Raw genomic sequence first — 24,077 nt, 5'->3', positions numbered from 1 at the left:
AGCAGATGTGTAAAAGGGAGAGACCGGAAAAAGCCTGAGCTCCGCTGAAGCGCCTGGCGGAGTCCCCGGCACACGGATTCAGACAGAGGATCGCAGCTTCGCCGCTAGCAGCCCCCTGGGGAGCAGAGATGTCCGCCACAGCCAACCTGAGCGCCACCCGGAAAATGGTGCAGCAACTCCGCTCCGAGCTGGGAATCAAGAGGCTGAAGGTGAGCTGGTTAGCGATGCGACTTTACACTGAGCAGGGCGGGGTAGCGACACAAACACCCACTGAAAACAGGCTACAACGCCATTCCTCTGAAACACGCAGAAAGCTGCGACTCCGGGGGAGAACTACTCACCTCCCCAACACTGGCTGGGACACAAGGAGGCCATTCGGCCCGCCGTGTCTGTACTGGCCCTTTCATAGAGCCACCCACTGATCCCCGCTTCCACATATTCCTGCAACCACCTCCCCCCCCCCGGCCCGCCCAATAATTATCCATTCCCTTTTGAAAGTTACCATTAAATCTGATTTCAAACAGTGAGGCTGTCGCCTGGGTGAGGTTACTCGCTGGCTCTTGGGGTTGTGTGGTGTCAGAGACAAGCTTTATGTACAATTAACCCCAAATTTTTCCCCCTGCTCTGGAGCTAGCTAATCCCTGTGTAAAATCCTCTCCTTTTAATGAGCTTGATCAAGAACATTTCTTCAATCGTGTCTAAAATCCAGCAATCCATTCTCACTAGGACTGAATTTCCAGTTTATTACCTGTCTTGACTGTCAGACCTCAATCTAACAAAGCTCACATTTTTTGCCCCTTTGTGTTTTTAAATGAATTCCTGAGATGTCTCCTATTATATTATGGATCACCTTCCCTCGTCTCCATGTCAACAGCCCTGTATTCTTTTTTTAAGTTTGGCACCATATTTGAAAGGGGGTTTAGGTAGTTCCAAGTTTAAACATTAAGGACATCTTTGGAACATGTTTTTTCTTCCCACCCAGTCGTTTCTTAATTAACAAGTTCAGAAACCAGCAAGCAAAAACGATTCCCTCTCTTTCTCTGAAGAAAGATCTTTTTAAAAAGAAAGACTTCCTTGAACTCAGCAAATGCCCAATGCTTTGTAAACTTCCGTGTCATTGTTATGAGGAAGCAGATTTTCAGTTTTCTTCGTGAGTAACATCATGGCACTAAGTTGCAGATTTCAGACCAAATATCGAATTAAGCTTCATCGCAGGGAGTATGCATTTGCTTTCAGAGCTAAGGGAACCAGATTAATTGCTCTAAAGTCACTAGTTCCTGTGAGATTCGGCAGGGTTTTATTTGCTATTCTGTTCAATGTTTCAGTTTCTGTACTTGACACATTCACTCTCAAGGCCAAAGTGAGAATATTGCCTCACATTCAGTCAGCAAACCAGGAAGCTGACAGGAATTTGTAGGAATCTTGTTGACGGTTGAATTGTGTAAAACATGTGTTGTGCAGAAGTATTTGCGGAATTAGTGTCCCTGTTGTTGTTCTAGATATTTGTGAACTTCAATGTTAATCTGAATTCTGGCAATAATCCCCATTTTGGTTATAGTTTGAACAGTATAATGTGACATTACGGTGCTTGTTGTACATCAGGATCAACAACCAGATTTCATAAAAATGTGACACATACACACACAGTTGTAAATTTCACAAGTTGGGAGAGGAAATTGCAATGTGCTGCAATAGTGTGTTGAGGAGAGCGCCCCACTTGCAACATCCACACTGCAAGTGTATCACTGCCCACATTCTAAGTCCTTTCATTATTCAGAGCACCATCAGTGTGAATCTTGTATCACACCAGTCTGATAAGTGTTTCATTTTAATTTGGAATATAAATCTAATTTGTAATTTGATGTCATAGAGTCATATAGGTTTACAGCATGGAAACAGGCCCTTTGGCCCAACTTGTCCATGCTGCCCAGTTTTTACCATTAGGCTAGTCCCAATTGCCCACATTTGGTCTATATCCCTCTATACCCATCTTACCCATGTAACTGTCTAATTGCTTTTTAAAAGACAAAATAGTACTTGCCTCTGCTACTGCCTCTGCTACTACCTCTGGCAGCTTGTTCCAGACACTCACCACCCTCTGTGGGGGGAAAAAAGTGCCCCTCTGGACCCTTTAGTATCTCTCTCCTCTCACCTAAAATCTATGCCCTCTAGTTTTAGACTCCCCTACCTTTGGGAAAAGATGTTGACTATCTATGCCCCCTCATTACTTTATAGACTGCTATAAGACCACCCCTAAGCCTCCTATGTTCCAGGGAAAAAAGTCCCAGTCTACTCAGCCTCTCCTTATAACTCAAACATCAAGTCCCGATAGCATCCTAGTAACTCTTTTCTGCACTCTTTCTAGTTTAATAATATCCATGTTGTGTAAAAAAGAAAATCCTTTTGGTTGCATTCGCAAAGATATTCTCTGAGCTCATTGCTTAGAATCCCTGCAGTGCAGAAGCAGGCCATTCAGCCCATCAAGTCTGCACTGACTCTCTTCTGTTGGACTTTAACCTGGTGTTGTTAAAACTCTTACTGACTCTCTTCTCCAGACCCTCTTCCCCCACACCCTATCTCTGTAATCCCCAGATATTTTACCACGGCTAATCCACCTAAGCCACACATCTTTGGTCTGTGGGAGGAAACCGGAGCACTCGGAGGAAACCCAAGCAGACACGGGCAGAACGTGCAAACTCCACACAGACAGTTACCCGAGGCTGGAATTGAACTCTGGTCCCTGGCGCTGAGGCAGCAGTGCTAGCCACTGTGCCACCACACCACTTGTTCAGTATATTCTATTTTGAAATTTACCTCCTGCGTTTGTATTCACAATAGTTGTCAAGAGTTCTGAAGGCATGGACTGGATTTTGAACAGGGTGAAGGAGGGGAAAAACAAGAATTTTAACACAGAAAATGTTTTGGAGGGTTTGTGGCAAAGGGTAGGATCAGACAATGAGTTGTGGTACTGGTTACTGGTGCTGGGTTTTAAGAAGATATTTAAAGATGTGGCAGGAAAGAATTCCAGAGAGTAAGGGCCAAGATGGCTGAAGGCTCTCCTTTCAATAATTAGCTTAAAAGAGATGGAAATACATCAAAAGTTAGAGGGAGTTGTAAGATTGGAATCAGAAGGAATGGGCAAATCATTGGGGGGTTAATTTACGGACCTTTGGAATTTAACAAACATTTGGCTGCTGTGACGAGGATCTTGTCAACATTCTAAATGGATTGGTGGAATTGGCTTTCCTCATCTGTATTTTGTGCTGCTTTTGACTGCTCGTGTACCAAACATTTACAAGTTGGTTTTCTTATTTGGTGATTCATCTGATTGAGCCTCTTGTTAAGGATTAGTCCTCTTGCTATAGAGTGCCGGTTTCTATCCAGAGAACCAAAATCTTTTGCAATTATTCATTTGTGGGACATGGGCATCGCTGGCTGGCCAGCATTTATTTGGTATTTGCTACCAAATAAACCTGTTGGACTTTAACCTGGTGTTGTGAGACTTCTTACTACAGCATTTATTGTCCATCCCTTGTTGCCTGAGGGCAGTTGAGAGTCAACCACATTGCTGTGACCCTGGTAAGGACAGCAGATTTCCTTCCCTCAAAGATGTTAGTGAATCAGATGGGTTTTAATTTTAATTCTAATTCCTATCATGCCTTTAACAAAATTTTAAAAAGCCCAAGGTCTTTCACAGGAGCATTATCAAACATAATATGACATCAAATCACACTGAGATTTGAGTGCCGATGTACAAAAGCTTAAAGGAGTGTCTGAAGAAGCACAATGGAGAGGTTTAAGGAGCTGAGGGCCATGGCAGCTGAAGGCGTAGTCACTGGTGGTGGAATGAGTAATATCAGGGATGCTCGTGGTCAGAATTGGAGGAGCTCAGATATCTTAAAGGCTTGTGAGATGGAGAAGATTACAGAAAGAGGCAAAGCTAGGTAGGTGTTTGAAAACAAAGGTGAGATTTTTAAAATCGAGACATTGCTTAACTGGGAATCGGTATAGGTCAGAGAGGTGATAGAGGAACAAGAATTAAGACAAAGGCAGCAGAGTTTTGGATAACGGAGGGAAGAATGTGGGAAACCAGCGTTTGGGTACTGATCGGAAACCCCAAGGTATGCTATGAAGCCACACTAGACCCCAACAATGTTTCTATTTTGGCATTAGTGTGAGGACAGGATGTTTCACTCCAGGTGTGATTCTTTTTGATTTGATTTATTATTGTCACATTGTATTAGTATACAGTGAAAAGTATTGTTTCTTGCGTGTCATACAGACAAAGCATACCGTTCATAGAGAAGAAAAGGAGAGAGTGCAGAATGTAGTGTTACAGTCATAGCTAGGGTGTAGAGAAAGATCAACTTAGTGCGAGGTAGGTCCGTTCAAAAGTCTGATGGCAGCAGGGAAGAAGCTGTTCTTGAGTCGGTTGGTACATGACCTCAGACTTTTGTATCTTTTTCCCGATGGAAGAAGGTGGAAGAGAGAATGTCCGGGGTGCGTGGGGTCCTTAATTGTGCAGGCTGTTTTTCTGAGACAGCGGGAAGTGTAGACAGAGTCAATGCTTCCCGCATTGACACACTAGGAAGCTTTTATCAAAAAAAACTGTACAGTTTTACTATATCAAATGAATCAGTATAACATTTAACATTTGAACACGACTTAAACAAGATATATTTCTTAACTGTTAACCTATCTCTATTAGTTCCAATTTGAGCAATATTTCTCTTACAGAATTAAACTCTTCAAAATCAATTGCAACACACCAGCTTGCATTTTTGTACTTCAGCTGCCAGTCCTTGAGCCTCCAGAACACCTCTGGAGAGAGAGACAGAGACCTATTTCTCCTAACTGATCCCAAACAGCAGCCTCCAAAGAGAGAGAGAGAGAGACTGTTTGCTTCATTCAGAACCCAGCAGTAACTGCCTGCTTTTCCCTGTAAGCTTAGCTCCTCTCCTTAAACATATGACTCTGTCAGTCAACTTTATCAAAAGCCTACTCTGAAGCCCCAGTGAAAAAACCAAAATAAAAATGAATCAACGCAGATTAAAAGAAACACATCTCTAGCTAAAATCAATCATTAGCTTGCACTCTCAGCATGTGAGCTACCTGGTGCAGATAAATTGGCACTGTGTAAAACAGAGCTGAATTCTAAACATACCCCTCACAAGAAATATGATATAAATACATTTCATAAAGGTTCAGTATCATCATACCAGCCAGATGTAAATTAGAATAGTTGAGTCGAGAGGCAACAAAGGCAGCAGGTTGGCTGAGCAAGGGACAGAGTTGCAATATTATGGAGGTGGAAATTAGTGATGTTAAGCCTGGTTTAGCCTCGGCCAGTTCCTAGAGAGAGAAGTGTAATTGCGAGCTGGAGAACAGTGTGAGGCGCCCACTGGCTTTGCTCTTTCTGCTCAATATTGAATGCCAGGTAAGCAGTCTGATACAGACCGTGCAAACATGGAGAGGAGGGCCGGCGAAGGGGTCGGGAGGGCGGCCAGCGAGGTAGCATTGGTTGTCAGCAGTGTACAATTGTGTTTTTGGATGATGTCGCTGAAGGGCAGTATGTCGATGAGAAATAGGAAGAGGCCAAGGATAGATCCTTGGGTGGGAAAGCCAGTGCAGATGATTCTTTGACTATGATTAGAAATTGGTGTGAACGGATCCACCCAATTGCGCAATGCAGGGTAACCTTGACAGCATTAACTAACTGTCGGTAACTGGTGTGGGTTTTAAAAGGATCTGGTAACTATTATATTGGGAAACACATGGTCCATGATTGGTCACCAGATGTAGCTGCCATGTGGGCGACACGGTCACACAGTGGTTAGCACTGTTACCTCACAGTGCCAGGGACCCAGGTTCAATTCCAGCCTTGAGTGACTGTCTGTGTGGAGTTCGCACATTCTCCCCATGTCTGCTTGGGTTTCCTCCAGGTGCTCCGGTTTTTTTCCCCACAGTCCAAAGATCTGCAAGTTAGATTGATTGGCCATGCTAAATTGCCGCTCAGTGCCAGGGGGACTAGCAGGTAAAATATGTGGGGTCTGGGTGGGATTGTTGTCGGTGCAGGCTCGATGAGCTGAATAGCCGCCTCCTGTAGGGATTCTATAATGCATGAGGCAACAAATGCAGCCTTGTGCTAACTTTAACACTGTTACAGACAGTGTGAAGCTAGCTGACCGCAGACTGTACACTGGTATCTTAGGATTTTTACCAATTATGTCCAGTTCTAATGTAAACTAAGTGTTCGTATCCCATGCAGATTAATAATTTTTGGAACAATGTGAGTTATGGCTATAGTCAAAATTCTAACTTTGTTTGATATAACCGCAAGTGAAATATGTTCACAAAGGCAGCCCAGGGCATACTGGGAACAAAGTGATGTCTTCTGTTGCATCCTCCCCGCAAACATTAGAATTAAGAAGAGTTTTCAAATCATTTTTTCTATGAAGTCTCATTTAAGAGGATTTAAATTATATTAAACTTCCTTCTGCAGATATCTCCTGCATTCTCATTTCTCCTTCAACATCCTCATTCTGTCTGGCTTTGAACTTGTCAAACAGTTTCTTACTTCACAACTCTTCAATTACTCATTATTTCATGGGATGTGGGTGTCGCTGGCTAGGCCCCAATTTCGCCTTGAACTGAGTATCTCACCCAGCCATTTTAGAGGGCAGTTAAGAGTCAACCACATTGCTGTAGGTCTGGAGTCACATGTAGGCCAGATCAGGATGGCAGATTTCCTTCCCTAAAGGATGTTAAACCAATTGGGTGAATTTTTATGCCAATCGTTGATGGTCAAATTGGGATGGTTACCATTACTGAGACTCACTTTTTCATTCCAGATTTTATTAATTGAATTTAAATTCCCGCAGTTGTTGTACCCATGTCACCTTAACGTTTGCCACCATCTCCCCTCAAGAGATCCCGACCATCTTCCTTCATCAAGTGTTTTTCATGTTTTTAATCCCTAATCCATTTGCATTCCAATTCCAATTGCATTTGTAGTGTCTTTGGGATTGGCTATTTTTCTCTCAGAACAAAGAAAATTACAGCACAGGAACAGACCCTTCCACCCTCCAAACCTGCACTGAACATGCTGTCCGTGTGAACTAAAACCCCGTACCCTTCCGGGGACCATATCCTTCTATGCCCATCTTATTCATGTATTTGTCAAGACACCACTTAAAAGTCACTATCGTACCTGCTTCCACTGCCTCCCCCAGCAGTGAGTTCCAGGTAACCACCACCTTCTGTGTGCTTGCCTCGTACATCTCCTTTAAACCTTGCCCCTTGCACCTTAAACTTATGCCCCCGAATACTAATTAACTTCACTGCCCGTTGACTTGTAGAACAACTTATCACTTCACTACTTTTACTATTTTTTTTAAATGTGAAGTTTACACTAAGCAATAAGAGAACTGGGGCCAGCATTTCTACTGTAAACCTGTAGCTGGTTCAGTGCAGCTATACAAGAACAGGATTATTGTTAGCAAAGCTCATTCGTTCAATACTTGTCTGCTTTGGCCCTGTTGACTTTATTATACTTCACTGTAATTAATGTGCTTGACGCACAACACCTCCTTCAAAGGGTTTAAAAAGTCTGCCACGGCTGAGTTCATCGTGCTCTCACTTCTCAATCTGAGGTTTGTGGATTCAAGTCCCATACCAGAAGCTTGAGCTCATATTGAGGCAGTACCTAGGGAGTGCTGCACTGTTGGTGGTGACATCCTTTGGATGAGATGTTAAACGAAGACCCCAACTGTTCTCTGAAGTGGATGTAAAAGATCTTGGGGCACTATTTTAAAGATATTGAGGGAAGTTTGTCACCATGAGGAGCGCTTGAGGACTTTGGGTCTATACTGGATGGAGTTTAGAAGGATGAGGGGGAATCTAATTGAAACTTACAGAATACCGAGAGGCCTGGATAGAGTGGATGTGGAGAGGATGTTTCCACGAGTGGGAGAGACTAGAACTCGCGGGCAGAATCTCAGAGTGAAGGGACGCTCCTTTAAAACTGAGATGAGGAGGAATTTCTTCAGCCAGAGGGCGGTGAATCTGTGGAACTCATTGCCACAGAAGGCTGTGGAGGCCAGGTCATTGAGTGTGTTTAAGACAGAGTTAGATAGGTTCTTGATCAATAACGGGAGCAAAGGTTACAGGAAGAATGCAGGAGAATGGGGATGAGAGTCATATCAGAGACTCGATAGGCCGAATGGCCTAATTCTGCTCCTATATTTTATGGTCTTATGGTGTCCGATCAAATACTTATCCCCCCCCATCTAACACTCCAAACAGATGTTGTGGCCGTTTAGTTAATTGCTGTTTGAGTAATCTTGCTTTGTACAAATTGGCCGTCTCATTTTCCGACACTTGATATCACTTCAAAAGTACTTAAATAGCTGTAAATCGCTTTGGGACGTCCTGAGGTCCTGAAAGATGTTTTAAATGGTCCTGCATTGTAGCTTCACCAAGGTGACACCTAATTATTTTGGGTTTGCCTGGTGCTGCTCCTGGCATGCTATCTTCATTGAACCTGGTGGTAACAATAGAGCGGGGGATATGCTGGGGCATGAGGTTATAGATTGTGCTGGAGTACAATTCCGCTGCTGTTGATGGCCCACAGCGTCTCATGGATGCCTAGTTTTGAGTCGCTAGATCTGTTTGAAGTCTGTCCCATTTAGCACGGTGATAGTGCTACACAACACGATGGAGGTTATTTTCAATGTGAAGATGGGATTTTGTCTCCACAAGGACTGTGCGATGGTAACTCGTACCGATATTGTCATGCACAAATGCATTTGCAACAGGCAGATTGGTAAGGATGAGATCAAGTGTGTTTTTCCTTTTTCTTGGTTCCCTCATCACCTGCCGCAGACCCAGTCTAGCAGCGATGTCCTTCAGGACTTGGGCAGCTCAGTCAGTGGTGGCATTACAGAGCCACTCTTGGCGATGGACATTGAAGTCTCCCACCCACAATACGTTCTGCATGTTGCCACACTCGGTGCTTCTCCCAGGTTGTGTTCAACATGAATGAATACTGATTCAGCAGCTCAGGGGGGGCACAGTAAATGGTAATCAGCAGAAAGTTTCCTTGGCCGTGTTTGACCTGGTGCCATGAAACTTCATGTGATCTGGAGTCAATGTTAAGGACTCCCTCTCAACTGTACTTCACTGTGCCACCCAGCTCTGGGTCTGCTCTTCCAGTGGGACAGGACATACCCAGGGTTGGTGAGGGTCGTGCCTGAGTCACTGTCTGTAAGGTACAAGTCTGACTCTTACAGAGTAAGGTGGTTTGACAACTCTCCCAATTCAGCCTCCACTTCCTGGCAGTGCATTCCAGACCCCAGCCACTGGCTGTGTGAAAAGATTTTTTTTTCTCACATCACATTGCTTGTTTTTCAAGTCACTAAGTCTGTGCCCCCTCTTGATTTACAAGTGGGAACAGTTTCTCCCCGTCTACTCTTTCCAGCCCCCTCGTGATTTTGAACATCTCTATCAAATCTCCTCTTAGCCTCATTCTCTCCAAAGAAAACAGTCCCAACCTCTCCAAACTATCCTCATAACTGAAGTTTCTGATCCCTGTAACCATTCTTATAAATCTTTCCTGCACTCTCTCCAACGCGTTCACATTCTTCCTAAAATGTGGTGCCCAGAATTGTACACAATACTCTCGCTGATGTCCAAATAGTGTCAAGTTGGACATAACGTCCTTGCTCTTATTATACAAAGTCTCAAAACTTTGTTACGCGCCAAGTATCCAAGTTCAGTTTCACTTCTTTATACACAAAGTATTCAAACTCTGTTCCACAAAAGATATCAAAACTCACGGCTTAGACCTGATTCGTTAAAAGGCAAGGTGATCGATCTCTCTCTCTGTGGATTCTGATGTCCTCTCTCGAGTTCCAGACGCAGGAAGCTGCTTCTTTCGATGGTTGTTCTTGCAGGTTGTCGCTCCAGAAGTTCCTTTGTCTCTCCTTCTACAGATCTTACTGGTAACCAGTCATGTACTCACAGAACAGGAACTAATCAATTACTGTATTGGTCATGCCCCTCTCGGGCGGGGTGGGGGGGGGGGGGTTGGGGGCGGTTGTGTCCCTCTCAGGAGCACAACATGGGTTTGTATTTAATTCACACCTTCTATTCTCTCTATGGACTGCAATTAGCACCTCTTAGCCTTTCCCCTTGTTTTTGTGGCTGTAACTCATCTTTCATTCCCTCACCCTGCAGTATAAATATCTCCCACTTTCTGTGCCTTTTAGCTTTGAAAAGGGTCATCTGGACTCGAAACGTCAGCTCTTTTCTCTCATTACGGATGCTGCCAGATCTACTGAGATTTTCCAGCATTTTCTCTTTTGGTTTTGCATTTAATTATTGTCCATCTAGAACATAGAACATAGAACAGTACAGCACAGAACAGGCCCTTCGGCCCACGATGTTGTGCCGAGCTTTATCTGAAACCAAGATCAAGCTATCCCACTCCCTATCATTCTGGTGTGCTCCATGTGCCTATCCAATAACCGCTTAAATGTTCCTAAAGTGTCTGACTCCACTATCACTGCAGGCAGTCCATTCCACACCCCAACCACTCTCTGCGTAAAGAACCTACCTCTGATATCCTTCCTGTATCTCCCACCACGAACCCTATAGTTATGTCCCCTTGTAATAGCTCCATCCACCCGAGGAAATAGTCTTTGAACGTTCACTCTATCCCCTTCATCATTTTATAAACCTCTATTAAGTCTCCCCTCAGCCTCCTCCGCTCCAGAGAGAACAGCCCTAGCTCCCTCAACCTTTCCTCATAAGACCTACCCTCCAAACCAGGCAGCATCCTGGTAAATCTCCTCTGCACTCTTTCCAGCGCTTCCACATCCTTCTTATAGTGAGGTGACCAGAACTGCACACAATATTCCAAATGTGGTCTCACCAAGGTCCTGTACAGTTGCAGCATAACCCCACGGCTCTTAAACTCCAACCCCCTGATAATAAAAGCTAACACACTATAGGCCTTCTTCACAGCTTTATCCACTTGAGTGGCAACCTTTAGAGATCTGTGGATATGGACCCCAAGATCTCTCCGTTCCTCCACAGTCTTCAGAACCCTACCTTTGACCCTGTAATCCACATTTAAATTAGCCCTACCAAAATGAATCACCTCACATTTATCAGGGTTAAACTCCATTTGCCATTTTTCAGCCCAGCTTTGCATCCTATCTATGTCTCTTTGCAGCCTACAACAGCCCTCCACCTCATCCACTACTCCACCAATCTTGGTGTCATCAGCAAATTTACTGATCCACCCTTCAGCCCCCTCCTCATTAATAAAAATCACAAAGAGCAGAGGACCAAGCACTGATCCCTGTGGCACTCCGCTAGCAACCGGCCTCCAATCCGAAAATTTTCCATCCACCACCACCCTCTGTCTTCGATCAGACAGCCAGTTACCTATCCAATCGGCCAACTTTCCCTCTATCCCACACCTCCTCACTTTCATCATAAGCCGACCATGGGGGACCTTATCAAACGCCTTGCTAAAATCCATGTATATGACATCAACTGCCCTACCTTCATCAACACACTTAGTTACCTCCTCAAAAAATTCTATCAAATTTGTGAGGCACGACTTGCCCTTCACGAATCCGTGCTGACTATCCCGGATTAATCCGCATCTTTCTAAATGGTCGTAAATCCCATCTCTAAGGACCTTTTCCATCAATTTACCAACCACCGAAGTAAGACTAACCGGTCTATAATTACCAGGGTCATTTCTATTCCCTTTCTTAAACAGAGGAACAACATTCGCCATTCTCCAGTCCTCTGGCACCATCCCCGTGGACAGCGAGGACCCAAAGATCAAAGCCAAAGGTTCTGCAATCTCATCCCTTGCCTCCCAAAGAATCCTAGGATACATTTCATCAGGCCCAGGGGACTTATCGACCTTCAGTTTATTCAAAACTGCCAGGACATCCTCCCTCCGAACATCTATTTCCTCCAGCCTATTAGCCTGTAACACCTTCTCTTCCTCAAAATCATGGCCCCTCTCCTTGGTGAACACTGAAGAAAAGTATTCATTCATCACCTCGCCTATCTTTACTGACTCCATACACAAGTTCCCACTACTGTCCTTGACCGGCCCTAACCTCACCCTGGTCATTCTTTTATTCCTCACATAAGAGTAAAAAGCCCTGGGGTTTTCCTTGATCCGACCCGCCAAGGACTTCTCATGTCCCCTCCTAGCTCTCCTAAGCCCCTTTTTCAGCTAATTCCTTGCTAACTTGTAACCCTCAATCGAGCCATCTGAACCTTGTTTCCTCATCCCTACATAAGCTTCCCTCTTCCTTTTCACAAGACATTCCACCTCTTTCGTGAACCATGGTTCCCTCACTCGGCCATTTCCTCCCTGCCTGACAGGGACATACCTATCAAGGACATCCAGTATTTGTTCCTTGAAAAAGTTCCACTTTTCATTAGTTCCTTTCTCTGACAGTTTCTGTTCCTAACTTATGCCCCCTAATTCTTGCCTAATCGCATCATAATTACCTCTCCCCCCAATTGTAAACCTTGCCCTGCCGTACGGCCCTATCCCTCTCCATTGCAATAACAAAAGACACCGAATTGTGGTCACTATCTCCAAAGTGCTCTCCCACAACCAAATCTAACACTTGGCCCGGTTCATTTCCCAGTACCAAATCCAATGTGGCCTCACCTCTTGTTGGCCTATCCACATATTGTGTCAGGAAACCCTCCTGCACACACTGCACAAAAACTGCCCCATCCGAACTATTTGACCTACAAAGGTTCCAATCAATATTTGGAAAGTTAAAGTCCCCCATGACAACTACCCTGTGACCCCCACACATATCCATAATCTGCTTAGCAATTTCTTCCTCCACATCTCTATTACTATTTGGGGGCCTATAGTAAACTCCTAACAACGTGACCGCTCCTTTCCTATTTCTAACCTCAGCCCATATTACGTCAGTGTGCAGATCCCCCTCGAAGTGCCTTTCCGCAGCCGTTAAACTATCTTTGATTAACAATGCCACTCCTCCACCTCTTTTACCAGCTTCCCTACACTTAGTGAAACATCTATACCCCGGAACATCCAACAACCATTCCTGTCCTTGTTCTACCCACATCTCCGTAATGGCCACAACATCGTAGTCCCAAGTACCAATCCACGCCCCAAGTTCATCTACCTTGTTCCGGATGCTCCTTGCATTGAAGTAGACACACTTCAACCAACCTTCCTGTCTACTGGTACCCACCCTTGACCCTGATACCTTCCCCAATACCTCACCACCCTCACTGACTTCTGGACTACAACTCCTTTTCCCACTCACCTGACAAATTAGTTTAAACCCCCCTGAAGAGCCGTAACAAATTTCCCTCCTAGGATATTGGTGCCCCTCTGGTTCAGGTGCACCCCGTCCTGTTTGTACAGGTCCCACCTTCCCCAGAATGTGTTCCAATTATCCACGTATCTGAAGCCCTCCCTCCTACACCATCCCTGCAACCACATGTTTAACTGCACTCTCTCCCTGTTCCTCAACTCGCTATCACGTGGCACCGGCAACGTACCAGAGATGACCACATGTTTTGTCTTGGATCTCAGCTTCCAGCCCAGCTCCAGAAATTCCTGCTTTAAATCCCCGTCCCTTCTCTTACCTATGTCATTGGTACCAATGTGTACCGCGACTTGTGACTGTTTCCCCTCCCCCTTCAGAATCCGGAAAACACGGTCTGAGACGTCACGGACCTTGGCATCCGGTAGGCAACATACCATCCGTGAGTCTCTTTTGCTGCCACAGAACCTCCTATCTATCCCTCTAACTAACGAGTCCCCAATAACTATTGCCCTCCCGCTCTGCCCCTTACCCTCCCGAGCCACAGAGACGGACACAGTGCTGGAGATCCTTAGCTGGAGACCTAAGTTATATCAACATCTCGCATGAGGTGACTGCCCAATCAGCTCTTGTGCCCTGTTCATGGCCTGTTGTATGCTGTAGACCGTAGCAGTTATGCTGTTCCCACAATTCTTATGCTGATGCAAAGAGCCTTTTTACCCATCATACTTTGCTGGTGTCTTCTCAAATGCCCATCAGGCTTCATGTCTCTCCATGTTCTTCTTACCAATATGCATCACCTCACACTTCTCCACATTGAACTTCATCTGCCACCTATCTTCCCACTTCACCAACTTGCCTATGTCCTTTTGAAGTTTTACACTGTGCTCACAGATTACAATATTTCCAAGTTTTGTGTGATCCACGAACTTTGAAATTGTCCCCTGCACACCAAGATCTGGAAAGTTAATGTACATCAGGAAAAGCAAGGATCCTAATACCAACCCTTGGGGAATACCACTACAAACTTTCCTCCAGCCCAAAAAATATCCACTAACCATTACTCTCTGCTTCCTGTTATTCAGCCAGTTTTGCATCCATGTTGCTCCTGTCCCATTTATTCCACAGAACTCGATTTTGTCTCTAATCCAACCAAATCTTTCCTGACATTCCTGCCCTATTTCGAAAGGAACCAAAATCTTTGGCCCAGAAAGGGTTGCTGGCTGCTCCGAACACATCTGTTTGCAGATTTAAATGATTCACTTGCTCTCATGCTGAATCTCACTGAATAATTTCCACAAATGAGTTGTTGATCTCTTGGATGTTAACCCAGATTACTTTGGGCAAATATATATTGTTCCAGACAATAAACATCTATTTCCACGCTCTTTCAACTTTGAAGTTCCAGTGCCATCTTATTCTATCTTTTTTTTTAGTGTGTGTAGTAATCACCAAGCCAGACAGTAACTTTCGCAGTGGCTAAATGGAGCTGTCTGAACCCTCCGCTGAATGGTGTTGAGGGGGCAGTCTGCAATGATGTGAATCATTGATTGGGGGCACCACAGCTGCAGGCCGGGCTCCCTGCAAGGCCCCACTTGTGTCAAATTGCTGCACAAAGGCCTTGACGAGGGCGCAAACGGTTCAGGAGTGCCCAATGAGTGGCTGGTTGAAGTCAGGTGAGGGAGCTGTGAGATCTGCAATGAGAAAGTGGTGGTGTTATGGTTCCATTCCTCTGCCAAAGGGCCTCTGCTGTTATTCCTTGGCATGCTGGCCATAGCCATGTAGGCTGGTGTGATGGGAGGGGAGCGGCCAATGGATTGATAAGGTCTTTGTGTAGTGACAGGCTTGGGTTGATGCAAACCTTTTCCAGCTTTCTTGATATAATCGCCTTCTTCATTTGACGGGATGGTATGTTGCTCAGGGAGCCAGGGGAGTTAAGTTGTTTGGAGCGTATCTGGGATGATGCACATTGTTGTGTTGAGCTGTGTATCTACAAGACTGGAATGGGATGAGTTGTACCAAACTGGCGCACAGTACTCTGCAGTCGTGTAGACAATAGCCAGAGCTGAGGTCTTCTATCAATTTTCTATCAATAGAATTCATTAACACTGAAGCCTTCGACTGACCTTTGCAAAATAATTGAGAGGGGATGTAAAGGTCTATCTGGATCATCATAGTCCATATAGAATCAAAAGCACACTTTCAAATAGGGAACTAAATAAAGAAAGAAATCCTTGCAAAATCCTCCAGATTCCCGAATGACGTGGAATGCTGGGCAGGTTGCCACTAATTCCAGGCCTGTGCCTAACCCTCGTGGTGAGTAATGCTGATGGAGTTGGATGGAGAGAGGTGAGATGAGGCTCATGTGGAGCCTAAAAGCTGGCATGGAGCAGTTGAGCCGAATGGCCTGTCTCTGGACTGTGTATGTTCTGTATTGAGCCAGCTGCTTTTAACAAGCACTTCAGTAACCCAGTGAACTTTGATTCTTAAAATGCCCTCTGAAATGGCCTAACAAGCCACTCAGTTCAAGGGCGATTGGGGATGGGTAACAAGTCCTGGCCCAGCCAGCGATAGCCACAACCCATGAATGGATTTTTTAAAAGTTGAACTGTTTTTCATCAGCATGACTGCAGTGGTCACGGTGACCAGCTTTCGACTGTTTATAATGGTGCACTTTTTAATTTTCCAAACTTCAGTGATTCAGGAAAGGATGGAGGCGAAGGAAGTTTATAGTTTATATGAATTGCATGTTTCACACAAGAATGGCATTTTCAGAATATTGAAGTATTTTGGCTCAAGTACAATGTTTGTTTTCTTTCCGTATTGTTCTTTTCCCAATTATGCAGGAAAAGTGAGCAGGATTGCAAAATGCAATTCCTCAACATTTTATAAGTCCTGGATTTTGCGATGCTAAAACCCCAGTGTGACTTTTTAAAAACATTTGCCAGAAGCCAGTGCTGCTGCTAACCTTTGTACAAATGTGAGCCTGGCATGCTCCGAGATGAATACAATTGAATATTTTTGCCCCGAACTTAATTCCTTTTGAGTGGTGTTTTTAGACAGATTCTGAATCCGTGTCCTGGTCCTACAATCAATTCTTTAATGCAGTGAAGTAAATAATAGACTCGCCGTCAAGTCTGACCAGCACATCAGACAAGAAATTGTAATTATTTTTATTATTCATTTGTGGGACATGGGCGTCGCTGGCTGGCCAGCATTTATTGCCCATCCATAGTTGCCCTTGAGAAGGTGGCGGTGAGCTGCCGCCTTGAATCGCTGCAGTCCCCGTGCTGTGGGTTGACCCACAATGCCGTTAGGGAGGGAATTCCAGGATTTTGACCCAGCGACAGCAAAGGAACGGCGATATATTTCCAAGTCAGGACGGTGAGTGGCTTGGAGGGGAACTTGCAGGTGGTGGTGTTCCCATATATCTGCTGCCCTTGTCCTTCTAGGTGGAAGTGGTCGTGGGTTTGGAAGGTGCTGTCTAAGGATCTTTGGTGAATTCCTGCAGTGCATCTTGTAGATACTATACACTGCTGCTACTGAGTGTGGGTGGTGGAGGGAATGAATGTTTGTGGATGTGGTGCCAATCAAGCGGGCTGCTTTGTCCTGGATGGTGTCAAGCTTCTTGAGTGTTGTTGGAGCTGCACCCATCCAGGCAAGTGGGGAGTATTCCATCACACACCTGACTTGTGCCTTGTAGATGGTGGATAGGCTTTGGTGAGTTACTCGCCGCAGTATTCCTAGCCACTGATCTGCTCTTGTAGCCACTGTGTTTATGTGGTGAGTCCAGTTGAGTTTCTGGTCAATGGTAACCCCAAGGATGTTGACAGTGGGGGATTCAGTGATGGTAACACCATTGAATGTCAAGGCGTGGTGGTTAGTGTCTCTTATTGGTAATTGCCTGATATTTGTGTGGCGCGAATGTTACTTGCACAATTGAATAACAATGGAAAGTCGTAACATTGAATATAAATTTAATTCTCGTGTCTTCTCTTTGCCCCACCCACATTCAGGTGTCTCAAGCAGCTACAGATTTGAAGCAGTTTTGTCTGCAGAATGCACAACAAGATCCTTTGCTGATGGGAATACACCCAAATACTAATCCTTTCAGACCAGCTAAACCCTGTTTGCTATTGTAGCTGAAATGTGATTCTATTTTCTTTTGGTAAGTAAATGTGTGGTTCACCAAAAACAATTGTTTCAAATGTTGATGGTGATTCAAATAATGCTGGTGTTTGATTCAAGGTGGAAAGCCCAAGATTGGTCGATGTACTATGCAAAGGCAGGGCAGGACTTATTCAGTTAATGATAGGTCATTGGGGAGAGTTACAGAACAAAGAGATCTAGGGGCACAGGTTCATAGCTGCTTGAAAGTGGAGTCACAGGTGGAAAGATGAAGAAGGCAGTCGGCATACTTAGTTTTATTGGTCAGAACATTGAATACAGGAGTTGGAATGTATTCTTGAAGTTGTACAAGACATTGGTAAGGCCACACTTGGAATACCGTGTACAGTTCTGGTCACCCTATTATAGAAAGGATATTATTCAAGTAGAAAGAGTGCTGAGAAAAGATTTATTAGGACACTACCGGGACGTGATGGTTTGAGTTATCAAGAGAGGCTCGTTAGACTGGGACTTTTTTTCCTGGAGTGTAGGAGACTTGGAGATAAGAACATAAGAAATAGGAGCAGGAGTAGGCCATCTAGCCCCTCGAGCCTGCCCCGCCATTCAATAAGATCATGGCTGATCTGAAGTGGATCAGTTCCACTTACCCGCCTGGTCCCTATAACCCCTAATTCCCTTACCGATAAGAACATAAGAAATAGGAGCAGGAGATGATCTTTCCAAAGGTAGGGGAGTCTAAAACTAGAGGGCATAGGTTTAAGGTGAGAGAGGAGAAATACAAAAGGGTCCAGAGAGGCACTTGTTTTTCCACACAGGGTGGTGAGTGTCTGGAACGAGCTGCTAGAGATAGTAGTAGAGGCAGGTACAATTTTGTATTTTAAAAACTGTTTTGACAGTTACATGGGTACAGAGGGATATGGGCCAAATGCTGGCAATTGGAACTCGCTTAGTGGTTAAAGCAAAAGAGCGGCATGGACAAGTTGGGCAGGAGGGCTTGTTCCCATGCTGTAAACCTCGATGACTCTATTATATACTGTAGGACCAGAGTAGGCTGGAAAGGGACATCCTTAGTTAGATCTGTTCATGCATGTTGTCATTTTTAAAAACCTTATCACAAGTTAGTTGCAGGTGTAAGCTAATAATGGGGCAGCAAGGAGAAGGGGTGGGCCTTAGTGACTGCTGCCATCAGTGAGAGCAAAGGATTGGAATCTAAACAGAGGCATGAGTAAAAGTGCTGGAGGGAGAACAGTTGCAGAGAACATTGGGAGAACTCCCCGTTCTTTAACTTTGTGCCCACCCAAGCAACATGCTGGGTCTTTTTTTAACCACAGGATTTGAACAGCATCTATTGCCCATCCATAATTTCCATAGAACCATTGAATCTCTACAGTGCAGAAGGAGGCCATTCAGCCCACTGAGTCTGTGCCAAAAGAGCTGCCCAGTAAACCAGTCAATTGTGATAATCCAGAAGATTTATTTCAATCCCCCAGTTGTGATGATTGGAATTTGAACTCCTGTCTGTGGATCGTTTGAGCAGGGTGAGCTGTTGCAGCATCCCCAGCCAAGGAAGAGACTTCAGACATTGAAAAATTCCCTCAGTGCTGCACTGAGAGTCATCCAATTGGTCCACAGCTCAGTTTGCTGGAGAAGCATTTTGACCCACTGATCAAGGACATGGAGGCTTTGGAGAGGGTATAGAAAAGGTTTACCAGGATGTTACCTGGTATGGAAGGTATTAGCTTTGAGGAGAGTGAATAAACTGGGATTGTTCTCCCTGGAAAGACGGATGCAGAGGGGTGACCTGATAGTTTATAAAATTATGAGGGGTCTGGATAGGGTGAACAGTTGGAAGCTTTTTCCCAGGGCAGATGACAATTACAAGGGGCACAAGTTCAAGGGAAGGGGGGAAAGGTCCAGTGGAGATGTGCAGGAGAGGTTTTTTACACGAGGGTGGTGGGGGCCTGGAATGCACTGCCAAATGAGGTGGTTGAGGCAAATACGTTAGGGACATTTAAGACTAATCTGGACATACACAAGAACAGATGGATATAAGCGGTTGGTCTAGATAGGACAATGTGATCGATGCAGGCTTGGAGGGCTGAAGGGCCTGTTCCTGTGTTGTGCTGTTCTTTGTTCAATAAGACTCTTTACACGCCATGACTCCTGGCAGAATGATAACAGGTTATCATGTCCCTTTTGACCAAAAGACTGGATATCGTTAGAGAACACTTGCAATAAGCAGGTGAGGGATGGGGATGAACTGGGGAATGATGTAAAAACTCTATAAATTGAGTGGGTTGGAGGTGAAAATGGGATTATGGACCAAATTGCATGTCAACATTAACAGTACAAAGAACAAAGAACAATACAGCACAGGAACAGGCCCTTCGGCCCTCCAAGCCCGCGCCGCTCCCCGGTCCAGGATTGAATCCTGAATCCAGGATCCCCGCCCAATTTTCCAGCCTATCTACATACCAATATCCTATCCACTGAGCTGTCCCTCACAGCTACGATGCTTTGTTCATCACAACCTATTAACTCACCCCCACCCCCCCATTCCAGACCATGTGATCTCCAGGGAGAGGCGAAAACCCAGAGTGAAAACCCCAGGGCCAATATGGGGAAAAAAAAATCTGGGAAATTCCTCTCCGACCCCCTGAGGCGATCGAAACGAGTCCAGGAGATCACACTGGCCCTGATCGGAAAATGCTTCCCAACCCTATTCATTTCCACTTCCACGAACACCATATGAATTCCCTGCCCCAGAGACAGGTTCCCAACTATCCGCAGTCTCGCTCTGTACTGGCACCAGCAAGATGATCATAGAATGAAGCCTTGAAACGAGAAACAAGGAACAATTAGCCCGTGCCGCTCCCTGGTCCAAACTAGACCACTCTTTTGTATCCCTCCATTCCCATTCCGTTCATATAGCTGTCTAGATAAGTCTTAAACGTTCCCAGTGTGTCCGCCTCCACCACCTTGCCCGGCAACACATTCCAGTTAAACCTCCCCCCCCCTTCACCTTGAACCTATGACCCCTCGTGAACGTCACCACCGACCCGGGGAAAAGCTTCCCACCGTTCACCCTATGCCTTTCATAATTTTATACACCTCTATTAAGTCTCCCCTCATCCTCCGTCTTTCCAAGGAGAACAACCCCAGTTTACCCAATCTCTCCTCATAACCAAGCCCCTCCATACCAGGCAACATCCTGGTAAACCTCCTCTGTACTCTCTCCAAAGCCTCCACGTCCTTCTCAGTACAATGAGGTGGGGGAGAGGACAGGAGTGGAAGAGCTTTTGTTCTGCAGTCAGATGTAAATAGAATTCATGTTACACTCATCAGAACATAGAAATCAAAATTTTCAGGAATTGTCTTTTTGGGGAGGGGAGAGAGACTTGGGGTAAAATGTAATCTTGTTGAGAACTCAAAACAGGCATTAACCATTAAGCCTCCCGCTATGCCTGCTCTTTGATTCTGTCGGTTGCATTTTACCCCCCCCCCCCTGTATGCACCACTGGCACTTAGATTGCCCTGTTTTTGGGCAGTGTTGTGGCCACTACTTGCTGTAAATTAATCTTTGTTCCTTGAACTTGTTTGTCCTTCTTGCAGGTTTCTGGGTCTTAAGTGGGAAATTCACCCTTGGTACATGTTCTGAAAACAATGAAGATGTTTACACTAATCCTGATTCTCAATGGCCTTCGGACCAATGGACAAGACATGTCAGATATGTTTTTAAAAGCCTTTTAAAATCTGTGCCAATTTTCCTTACTGTCACTTTGTAAATTGCCTGTTCTTTGATACTGATCTTACACCTACCTCATTGAAGCAATGAGGTGCTGTATGTACAACTTTAGTTGCTGCTTGTGCACAGTCCTGTTTCTAGAAAGATTTGTACACTGGTAGAGAAAATTTTCAATAAAGATCTGAATTCATTTATGTATTTTATACAGTTAAATGCATCATGAAAGCTCTGACAGAGTTATCCAGACTTTAAGTGTTGGCTCTGTTCTCTCTCCACAGATGCTGTCTGATCTGCTGAGATTTTCCAATATTTTCTGATTTTGATTCCAGCATCTGCAGTAATTTGCTTTTGAAACTATACTGTATTTCCTAATGTAAAAAGTTGGATATTTTGGATACCAAAGGTCCCTCACTCCCATAATATTTGATTTGTAACATGAGCCTCAGTATTATTGGAGGAAATAGCAGGCTGATTGGAATAGTTTATGAAGAGGGAGCAATTAAGAATGGGAACACCTTAAATTAGGGTTTGGTAAGAGGTGGAGTTTCCTTTGGTTCTGGCCTTGGTCCTCTATTGTTCATTATGTTCTCAAACTGATCAGTAGCATCAATTAGCAGATAGGGTAATTCTTTCACAAGGAACTCCTGCAGCGATGTCCTGGAACTGAGATGATTGACATCCAACAATCACAGCTATCTTCCTGTGTGCCAGGCATAACTCCAACCAGTAGAGAACATTCCCCTGAATCGAGGATTGCTTGGTGCCACTCTTGGTCAAATGCTGCCTTCACAGCAAGAGCAGTCACTCTTACCTCTTCAGGAATTCTGCTCTTTTGTCCATGTTTGGATCAAGCCTATAATGAGGTCAGGAGCTGGGAGGCCTTGGCAGACTCCCACTGCTCCTGATTTTGAGCCTTTGGTACATTATTGTTCGGAAAGTATTTCTGTTACCACAGCTAAAGACATCAAAGTGGTTGTAAAAAGTGGGCAAATATTGCAATGTTAGCCCTGGAATATGTTGGAGAGTTTGAATTTTTCAATTGATGAAAGGTCATGAAATATGTTGGAGAGTTTTTGGTAAGATATTGAACTGAAATGTGCCTTCAACCTAGGGGAACAATTCATAGGGTGGCACAGTGGGTAACACCAGGGTCATGGTTCAATTCCATCTTTGGGTCACTGTGCAAACTTCACAGACATTCCCCGTGTTTACGTGGGTTTCCTCCCGTAGTCCAAAGACATGGGTTAGGTTGATTGGCTATGCTAAATTGACTCTGGTGTCAGGGGAACTAGGAAGGTAAATGAGGGTTACGGGAATAGGGCCTGGGTGGGATTGTGGTCGGTACAGGCTGAATAGCCGCCTCCTATACTGTATGGATTCTATATCTACTCCCTACAAATCATAATCACTTGCGTTAACCACAGCATAATACTGAGTTAGTTTAGGCCTGAAGAGAGGAACTATATATTGGCAATCTTGGTTAACACTATATTTAGCTCATTTTATAAGGCCACACCCAATTATTTTGAAATCAAGTATAGACTGAGAAAAAGGAGGCTTGCAGGTTGGGCTGTGGAGAGGTCATGACAGGGGATTCATTGGGAGGGTCCCGATACCAGTGACCTGTATTGCTATGCCGCCAATGATGGGTGTGTGGGTTGGGAGGCAGGGGGTTTCCCAGTTCGAGGCAAACAGCCTGCAACCACACCCCCCCGAAAAAAAAACTGGTAAAATCATACTTCTGTCCAAAACAGTGACAGGGTGGCATAAGATTGCATTTTCAAACTTGCCCCAAAAAAACAGGTCTGAAACTCCCATTTTCTCACTCAGCACTTTGGATTTTTTCGCAAGATCATGCCCATTCTGTACAAGTGGTTACCTTACAGCTTACACAACTCCCTCCTGCAAGTGGCGACCTCATGTTCCACAAGCAACTGATGAAGACATCCAGCAACCTATGAACCATCTTGTACCATAGGACAATGAATACGCTTAAAGTGCTTAACTGACTGCAAGGTCCTTTGGAACACAGTCCTGAAAGACACATATGTAAAAATGTCTCCACAATCTTAGGCAATCGCTTATGATTGAGGGTGACATGTTTCCACTCTGGTCCAAAAGGATGTCCAATGCAGGATCTGCCACTTGCGGCACAGGTGGTGCTTGCAGGGTTGGTAGATGGGCTGTTTGAAGGCTTGTGAAGCAAGACCAGTTGAATGGAACCAACTGGACTGCTCTGAAAAAAAGTTGGCAGGGGTTCAAGACGAAATGAGGACCTCCTATGCTGTACTGTTCTATGTGTTGTATCTAATATGTTGTATCTAAGCATCAGTATCAATGTAAAATGCACAAACATCTGGTTCAGAACAGGATTACATATAATCCTTTCTTGCTGAAATCAACTATTTTGATGGGAGTCGATTTCACATTCACCAACCTAAGCTGAAAGCTTTATTTATTTAGATACCAACATACAAATTAGGAGCAGGAGGCCATTTGGCCCGTTCAGCCAGCTCCGCCACTTGATAACATGGTTAATTTGATTGAGGCGTCTTTACTCTCCAATCTACCTCTTATACCCTTAGATACTTGACTGACAAGGGAGTCAATCTAACTCAAGTCTCAAAAATATTAAATGGCTCTATAGGAACCTGTAAGTTTCGAATAAGACCAAGTCATTTGGCATCTTGAGCCTGCTCTGTCATTTGTAAGATAATGGCTGACAGAGCATCCAAATTATCCATGCAGGTTAAATATCCTAATCTCAATCTTTTCTCTAAAGAATAATTCAATACATCATGTTAACCAACAATTTAAGTTCCCCAAGATTATCTTAAATACTGTTGAAACTT

At 44.6% G+C, this 24,077-nt stretch overlaps 1 protein-coding gene across 1 annotated transcript; it reads left to right on the top strand.

Annotated features, from left to right (window-relative positions):
• LOC144497565 (guanine nucleotide-binding protein G(I)/G(S)/G(O) subunit gamma-5-like) lies at nucleotides 1–21,415 on the top strand. Its single transcript, XM_078218992.1, has 3 exons — nucleotides 1–209; nucleotides 17,369–17,520; nucleotides 21,093–21,415. Exons 1-2 carry the CDS (start codon nucleotides 129–131, stop codon nucleotides 17,492–17,494), a joined length of 207 nt encoding a protein of 68 aa, XP_078075118.1. The 5' UTR covers nucleotides 1–128; the 3' UTR covers nucleotides 17,495–17,520; nucleotides 21,093–21,415.
• Nucleotides 21,416–24,077: the final 2,662 nt, after the last annotated feature.

The sequence above is a fragment of the Mustelus asterias genome, chromosome 8, assembly GCF_964213995.1.
Source record: "Mustelus asterias chromosome 8, sMusAst1.hap1.1, whole genome shotgun sequence".
In the NCBI taxonomy this organism is placed as follows: Eukaryota; Metazoa; Chordata; class Chondrichthyes; order Carcharhiniformes; family Triakidae; genus Mustelus; species Mustelus asterias.
The sequence above is the reverse complement of the archived record's forward strand: the minus strand, read 5'-3'. Positions and strand labels throughout refer to the sequence as shown.

Excerpts from the sequence above, each read along its gene's own strand:
- LOC144497565 (XM_078218992.1), top strand. The coding sequence starts at position 129 with ATGTCCGCCACAGCCAACCTGAGCGCCACCCGGAAAATGGTGCAGCAA. Across the intron at positions 210-17,368 it reads TGGGAATCAAGAGGCTGAAG|GTGTCTCAAGCAGCTACAGA; the intron begins GTGAGCTGGTTA and ends ACCCACATTCAG.